Raw genomic sequence first — 9,307 nt, forward strand, 5'->3', positions numbered from 1 at the left:
GTCTCGTCGTATGCCATCACTATAAGGGATTAAAGTCTACAAAACATTATATAGGCTACACTAACGTGACGTTTAGGTGGTTCGTTTAACTATTATACGTGATGTTCGTTTTTGGGGTGGTGGTTAATGAAAGTGTTTCAGAACGCAGCATTAATTTCTTGACGTCCTTATAGAATGACTCTGTATTTAGGTCGTAAAACAATTCGATGTTAAGACGTTTATGTATCTAATTGTCGTTGACTTGAATTTATTATAAGGATATTATCTCAATTCTACACCATGTGACAAGTTATGCTCCCAGTATCCCAAGGAATATTATCCTTCATTCTAAAGCTGTAGCAACCACGTGGAGCGTAAAAATTCTCAGAACTTTTCGCTGCTGTTTAGTATACGACACCAATGTTATCATTATTAGCACTAGTAGCGGTTTGTGTAATTAAAATTGTAACAGGTGAAAGATGTAAGCAAACATTAAACCCTAAACAGTTTTGGTTGCCTCATCTGAGCTGAAGTTTTTAATTAATATGAGTTAAATTGGTTCAAAAATAATAATAATTAATTAATTAAACTTGGTACTACTCAATATTCGTACACTTTATATTTTCGTTATTTAACGTCAAGAATCTTATACTGAACATAGTAACGACGCAAAAAATTTTATATAAATGCACTAACTTTATTAAAATACATTTCGAACATCGGTGTTCGACTGCCTTCTGCCGCGATAGTAGCTTAGACTCGTCATGGCATTTACTCTACAAGATACTGGGAGTGTGTTTTGTTCGACGAGAAGTACGAACTGTAAATGGTCCACACACGTCAGATTACGGTGGCGAATGAGACATTTAACTTAATCTCTAGCATACTTAATCGGATTAAAATCCGGCACCTATGATAAGCCAAGAAAGATGACGGAAGTCAATTGGGTATTTAGAACCAACTCCGGTGTGGTATTTTCAACAAGAACGGCACCTTATGGGACAAATGGGCTACACGTCCAATTGAAAATTTCCAAAATTCAGTTATAGCCGTTCCTAATGTAAAAAAAAACTGTTGACTAGTGGGAATATAACCAATCAGCAGCATCTGACACCTACGTGGCTACTACTAACAAAATATCGGAATTTATATTTGCAGTTAAAACGTTCAGTAGCATATCGTGGCTCAAACATTGTACCTTTCGATATGCAGCCTGGCATGTCAATCACTAGAACCACACCTAGTCACCAACTTTGGATAAAACGCGTGCAGTAGACAGGTGCAGTATTATTACGGTGAAAAGTTGGATTGTTCTTTGGGGTAAATTGTCAAGAATGTTTCAGGTGTAATGTTAAAAAGTTCATCGTATTTTAACGATGGAAATACTAGCATCAGAGTTGCTAATAATGTGTTATAAATAAACTGTAGTCATTGTAAAATAATAGAATATTTTATAGTGAACTATAAGTCACTGTTAAATAATACTGTGTAAAAACAAAAAGTCATATTGACACTGACAGTTTACAGTGAAGTAACTGTAAAATAACAGTATGGAAATCAAGAAATGATATTGACGCTGATATATTTACAGTAAACTACCTGTAATCCGTAAAATACTAGTCTGTTAAAAACAGGAAGCGCTGCTGGCACTGATATTTTTTAAGTAAACTAACTATAATCACTGTAAAATACTAGTCTGTTAAAAACAAGAAGCGATACTGGTACTGATTTTTTACAGTAAACTAACAGTAGTCACTGTTTATTGTAGTGGCCTGTGAAAAACGAAAGAACGATCTTGAAATGTATATTTTACAGTGGACTAAATATAAAGAAAAATGACTTGCCATTACCCTAATATCTTTTGTGGTTCGACCGCGAAAATACTCCTCATTAACTAGCAGTGTACAGTTTCGATGTTATTCGTTCTTCTGAATGAATAAAACGACCCAGTCTGTGTAAACTGTATAAGCTGAGGAATTATAAAGATACCAGTAGTATCAAAACGACCAAGCAACTGGTGGTGTGTCACTAACAGAAAATAAATACCATAACGCCCGCTGCTGGAAACTACACGTTAAACAGTCTAGAAGCGTTTCACTCATAAGATGTTAGTTATAAATTTTATAATTGCAGATCCTATGAATATTCTTATATAAAAGCTAGAGATAAAAATATATATATATTGTTTAGGATTAAAAAATTAGTAGAAAATTGTACGAACACAAAACGTTAATTGATAATATTAGTTTTCTAGTAATCTTTGTTACTTGTGTATTTAAGAGAAAAAAAAACGTTTGTAGCCCCCAGATGATAATGGTTTTCTACACGTCACGGACTTCCAATTATTTCAATACTGTCATGACTGAAAATATCGAGAGAGAGGTCTTGCTTCTGAAGTCTCTGACATCGCCAACTCTAGAACTGAATTAATTTCTAGAAATCAGTCTGGCGCTTTTCTTCACAAAGAAATTAACAAATATTTACACATTATTCAATAGTTCCCTTTGTTTTCTTAAACGAACCTGATAAGCAGGACTTCCTTCCTGGACATTAGAGACAAAAATTCCTTGACCAACTTCTGTATGCTTTCCTTCGATGATCATAATTCCTAATCCGTGGTTACCCTGACGACGAAAAGAACAGGGAATCAAATTGTATTCGATGTTTTCTATAATAGGCAATATTTTAAACTGGTACGATGCTAACAATACGAAACTGTAACATACACAAATAATGTGAAGTAAAACATCATAACACACTACTCTCGTCTCAGCATTCTTTGATGTGCCAAATTATTGTCTCTTTTTTTCGTATGTTTACATTACAATAATTTTGTTTCTATGTTATAAAAAAGAGGAAAAATGAGCTCCAATTGGGGGTGACATATTAAAAAGAGAATGTAAGTTTTCCTTTTCATGTTGTTGTCTTTTAAAATCTTATTTCACAGCCTTTTGGTCACAATTTTTATGTTTTTCAAGACGTACGATCGAAGCTTCCTTTTATACTTTTGTTTTCATTCGCAAGCTTTAGGTCAGAGTTTCAACAATCGTAGATAAAAACACCTAAAGGCGGTTACCGAAAGTTTGCGATTTTAAGAAAAAACAAGGTGTCTCGGTAAACATACATTACTAAGAAACTGTAATGTGTAAGTTAACTGAGGAATTAATTATAGGGTAAAGTTTCTGAGAATTTAGAAGATAAGATAATTACATTATTGAGTGTTAAGAGCTGAGAAGTCTTTAAGATAATTGACATTGCAAAGATGATCAGAGTCTTAAATCTAACTATATTTTTGCTATAAGATAACTGAAACCTCTCTAGAAATCACTAAAATATTAACAATTTTCCAAATATCCGGATAGAATGCATTGAAAACAGATGAGTTTATCGATTATTAAGACTTTGTATCTGTGATCGATACTTTGTTAATTGCTATGAGCTTCAACAGTGATCAACCTTTGCCACAGATTATTAAGATTTTGTATCTGTGATCGATACTTTATTAATTGCTATGAGCTTCAACAGTGATCAACCTTTGCCACAGATTATTAAGATTTTGTATCTGTGATCGATACTTTGTTAATTGCTATGAGCTTCAACAGTGATCAACCTTTGCCACAGATTATTAAGATTTTGTATCTGTGATCCACAGGAGATAGATATAGCGACATCAGGACTATCACTGTAAAAAAGGTAAAATAGTTTTGTATAAGACAATTATAAAAAATAGTAAAATTTGGTTTCTTCTGTAACGAGAAATGAAGTGATTCATGCTAGATATTCAATATATATTTTATTTGTAAATTCTAAATGAAAAAAAAAGAACGGAATGGATTACGTGAAATCCAAATGAATGTTCATTTTTTAGTATTTCAACATAACATATTTATAAATTGCTCTGTGCTTCAACAGTGATCGACTTTTGCAATAGAATTCCAAGACTTTTTATCTGTGATCGATACTTTGTTAATTGCTATGAGCTTCAGTGATGATCTACTTTTGTCACAGAACAGTAAGGCTTTGTATCTGTGAACGATACTTTGTTAATTGCTATGAGCTTCAACAGTGATCAACCTTTGTCACACTCTATGTAAAACAGAAAATATTTCAAAGTGAAAAAATAGCAAAATAAAATCATTACAGACGTCTTACTCAAAATTCGCTTCGCAAATTTCAAAAGTATACAATTTATACAAATAATTCTCTGATGTATGATTAAACTAAGTCTAAAATATAAATCTATACAATGTAAATAGTGGTACTGAAAGAAAATTGTAGTGAGTAGCTTGTCCGAATATACCATTCACATGTGAGTTCGAATTTGGTAAAGCAGAAACAAGAGCTTTGAGTAAAAAACAAGATTTCTAAATGATCTAAAATGATCATAAAATAATATTTCATTATTACAATATGGTCAAAGTGGTCGTCACTTAGTGACTAAAATTTGTATCTGTAACTATTAAATTTACAGCAAAACATGGGATAGGTAAGGGTAAAACTTAACTAAGTATCAATACTGGATAAGCATAATATATGTAGATGCTGAGTTTAAATCGACGTAAGACTGGCATCTGTAGCATTTGAGTTACGTCAACATTGGAGAGGCAGAGCGATAAAATTAAATATCAATAACTACTGAGTTACATCAACATAAGAGAGGAAAAGGGTTTTGTGTGTCTGTAGTTAAGCGCAAAAATATACAACGGGCTATGTGTGTTGTGCCCACCACGAGCATCAAAACTCTGTTTCTACCATTATAAGTTTTCAGACTTACCGATGAGTCACTGAGGTGCAGAGACTTTGGTTTGTTTTGAATTTCGCGCAAAGCTACACGAGGGTTATCTGCGCTACCGTCCCTGATTTAGCAGTGAAAGGCTAGAGAGACGGCAGCTAGCCATCACCACTCACCGCCAACTCTTGAGCTACTCTTTTATCAACGGATAGTGTGATTGACCGTTACTTATAATGCCCCCACGGCTGAAAGGGCGAGCATGTTTAGTGAGACAGAGATTCGAACCCGCGACCCACAGATTGCCAATCGATTGCCCTAACCACCTGGGGCAGAGTCAAACTAAGTACGAATTATTGCTGATTTATGTTACCTTTAATTATTAAAGTTATATCAACATTACGAAAGGTGAGGGAAAAACGTTAACGATGTAGCAATAATAAAGAAGCATTGTACTTTTATTTATTAAATTAAAACAACGTGAGAGAGGTAAAAGGAACCGTTGACGAAATATCTGTAGTTGTTGATATCAAATCAACATAGGAAAGGTTAAAAAAATATGGCCAAGAATCTGTTGAAGTTACATCAAATTTACTTTTTATCAAAGAACCAATTGTTTCAAATCGTATGGGAAATTCCCTAACGATTATATTTTCGATGATATGAAAGACAATGTGGAGGAGGGGATACTTAGTGATAATCAGTGGTAGAAATTTATTAGGGGAACAACGAACAACAAAACTGTTCACAAGAGGTCATTAAACTATGCGTAAAGTTCGCATATTCCTTCCTATTTAACTCATGTCACTCTTCCCACGACTATTAATGTAAAACACATTTGCATGCAATAACAAGTACCATAATAATGATTCGTAATTTAAATATTAACGTTTTTCCACATCTAAGCGTATTAAGAACTGCCTACATGATAGGACTTGGATAAAATCTTAACACAGTTAAGTCGTCGTTAAAATATAAACAGTTTGGTCACATAAGGAGCATGTAAACAACACGTATTGCAAATGTAATTTTTACCTGAACGAAAATAAATAGGGTGCAAGTGATTATAAGTTACATATTACTGTTGTAACGAAGTTAAAAAAGAGAGATTTATTAATTCATACGTTACTTAGATTTTTTTTTTAATGGGGCTCTGCCAAATGAAATGAGGCTGAGCACTGTTTTACGGGGGGGTTTTACTTGAATGAATCCTGTGGTCGTTTACGTTGTTATGTTTAGACAAATTTTATGTGACACTTGAAAGACTTGAAAAATATCTGTATGATCAATGTTTTACGGCGTTTTTTACTTGAATGAATCCTTTGGTAGTTTACGTTGTTATGTTTACACAAACAATTTTATCTGTGGCAATTGAATCTGTATTATGGATGGTTAAAAACTGTGGCCTTGTTGAAAGATAGCACGAATGGAAGGTTTAACTTTGTTGCATTTGTCGTCTTGGGAGGACTTCAGTCTTGGAGCTTTTGATACAAAAACGTTTTATACGGACAATTTAAGCTTATTTCATAAAAAAATATTAAGGAGATACAATTCATGGAAGATAGTACAAGACTAACTTAAGATTCTCTTTGGCTCATCGCTAAGTCTGAGGGCTTATAACAATATAAATCGTTTGATACCCGCATTGGGCAGAGTACAGATAGCCCATTGTGTAGCTTTGTATTTAACAACAAACAAAGATACAAAACTCCACGTCATACAATGCTATTATACACGGTCATGAAACGTTAAAGAATCAATCCGTGTACAGTCAACCTAAATGAGAAGAAATACAATTATATATATACATAAAGAATGTTTAGTTACCTCATCTCCCAGTAGGAGAGGAAACTGTGTCAAGGGTTTGACTGCCATTTCAAGCAAAGCATTTTCTCTCCTGCAAAACATGCGCATTTGGTATATTTTAATTCCTTAGTCTTTACAGCTTCTACGATTGAGTCATTTCAAGAACTAATATTTTTTTAGAAGAATATAGATTTAAAAACATAAAAGAAATTTTATTTCAAAGAACGTTTAATCTTAAGATTTAGTTTAATTCGACTTTAAATGTTCGAACAGTTTTTCACAAATTATATTGATATCATATTTCAGTTTGACAAAGATAGCTTTCATAGTAAGAGTAGTTTTATAAGCAATTAAAACTTTTCCAATAATAGTGTTTTGAATAAATAAATAAGTAAAATATATCTGAGGTTTAGACTGCAACAATAACTTAAATATAAGACCAGTTTGAAGTGATGTGTTTGGAAAAGTCACAATCAGTTCCAAACTTAGTTTTTCAAGTGAATTTACCGCTATGTTTTCTTATTACGAACATTTAAATTACTCAGAGTTTTTTAACAATTTTTCCTATTTAAACTTCTTGGTTCGCTAGTTTCTCCAATTCGTCGTACAAGTTTATCACAAAGGCGTATTTTCACCGATTTACACACACAAGCACTATATTTGAGAATCTGTTGACTAGTTTTTTTCAAATCTTTTATTAACGAACTCTAACTCCCATGTAATTCGACTAGAAGGTTAAACATGAAATTGGGTAGTTAAAGAACTTTTTAATTACATATGTAACACTCATGACGGGGCTTGAAAAACGACATTATCAGTCGGCGTTTAGAAATGAGAATGCACATTGAAATGTTCCCGCTAATACATTTGAAAACGTGATTTTGAAAGATAGGAACTAACGTGTTTTTATTCCCACTAATAACTCACAAGTTGATAAACAAGAAGGTCAATAATTTCTTGTTTATGTTTATCCATTTCAGAAAAGTAACGTGTTATTAATACTTGAATAAGTGATTTCCTACACAACACAAAAGTTTTCCCTCACTTAATGGCAACACTTATAGTGTAATTTACGTTATCAGCTTCGAAATATTACCTTTAAAGTAGTTACATATTTGAACGATAGCTGTGTTATTTTTTTATCAGGGGAATGTAAACTACAATAACTTAAACTCACAAACGTTTCTACTAATTCTTCAGAGCATATGTTCTGTATACTAGTGGAAATGTTCGTAAGGAATAACGAAAAAGCAAGTTGAAAATGTATTAAAATGGTTGTCTTGACTATCGTTTATATTAAGTTTATTTCCATAAATGGTGGTTTTTACTGCAGTTTATATTGCGTTTATTTCCATAAATGGTGGTTTTTACTGCAGTTTATATTGCGTTTATTTCCATAAATGGTGGTTTTTACTGCAGTTTATATTGCGTTTATTTCCATACATGGTAGGTTTTACTGCAGTTTATAGATTTTTTAAGATTTTGTCCTATACACGCAAGGGTCCTGAAGAGACTGATTTGATTTATTTTAATGTTACTGCAGTTTATATTGCGTTTATTTCCATACATGGTAGGTTTTACTGCAGTTTATAGATTTTTAAGATTTTGTCCTATACACGCAAGGGTCCTGAAGAGACTGATTTGATTTATTTTAAAGGAATTTTTTCAACTCTTTTGTTCTACTCAAAATTAATCACAAATGTTTGTTGATGTTCGATCATATGTCTCGTGCATAGGGTCAAAGAGTTCAATTTACCTGAGAATCACCAGTTTATACATCGGACCGGGCTGTAATTTAATCATGGCGGAGGCATTCAGATGGCAGCGGCCATGTACAACGGTGTCATTCACCTAAAACATACAATAAATTAAAAAACACCAATATAGCCCTTCAGTCATCAGTCAAACTCAAGACCACAACGACCTCGCATAAAAGTTACTTTCATGTAAAACATAAAACAAACAGAAATAAGGACAACAGATTGTACTGTACAATTATTTCAGACATAGGAGTTAAAGAAAGGCATATCCATGTAACAAACTAAGATAAAATATATATAAAAATAAACCTAACATATTATGTATACTAAATTATATTAGAGAGATTGCGTATGCATTTTTTTTAAATCCCTTCTTCATTAAATCAGTAAGAAACAACGTTATCGTAAAATGAGTCGAGCTTATAGTTCAGCATGACATTTAGCTACTCGGATAATCCACTTGATCATAGGAGTGCAATGCATGTTATCAAAGCCTTGTTGTGTTAGAACACATGGGTTGCTTAAAGTTACGAACCGTGTGTGCAACACAGAATAATAAATCATTTAAGCTTATTAGATCTAGGTCTGAGAGGACGATCAGCTTTTAGATAATCTGTGCATATACCGTTTATTTCAAATGGTAATTGCATTTTTCCCCCCTTCGGTAGTTTCGATCAAGTATTTTTATCCTTATCGTTTCAGTGTACTACACCAGTTCTCTTGCTATTACTAATGAAGTAAAACAAAGGCCGAGGATTATGGAGAAGTAATTAAACTTAATAAGCAACACTACTCCAAACTATGATTTCTTTTAAGTAGATGTCATTTGAGACAAACTAAAATAATTTCGGAACATCTGGAACACGAAGTTTTTATTGACTGCACCTGTCAGCTGACATCAAAGACAAACACTCGAAGCGGATCGCGTTACAAACTTCAGACTGACTGTAAATAAATCAACAGTACGGTTTCTTCAACAGCGATCAGATGGAGGCCTTACCACGGACAGAGATCGACACATGCAGATCCTCTG

General features: G+C 33.1%; 1 protein-coding gene across 1 annotated transcript in view; it reads right to left on the minus strand.

Annotated features, from left to right (window-relative positions):
• The window catches only part of LOC106457338 (inaD-like protein), a 71,167-nt gene that overhangs the window by 26,374 nt on the left and 35,486 nt on the right, over positions 1-9,307 (minus strand). The window contains exons 3-5 of the mRNA XM_022383224.1: positions 8,271-8,365; positions 6,536-6,605; positions 2,502-2,603 (exon numbers count right to left, since the gene is read on the minus strand). Of these exons, the coding sequence (XP_022238932.1) occupies positions 2,502-2,603; positions 6,536-6,605; positions 8,271-8,365 (267 nt within the window). The remainder of the gene's footprint in view (positions 1-2,501; positions 2,604-6,535; positions 6,606-8,270; positions 8,366-9,307) is intronic.

The sequence above is a fragment of the Limulus polyphemus genome, unplaced genomic scaffold (genome assembly GCF_000517525.1).
Source record: "Limulus polyphemus unplaced genomic scaffold, Limulus_polyphemus-2.1.2 Scaffold318, whole genome shotgun sequence".
In the NCBI taxonomy this organism is placed as follows: Eukaryota; Metazoa; Arthropoda; class Merostomata; order Xiphosura; family Limulidae; genus Limulus; species Limulus polyphemus.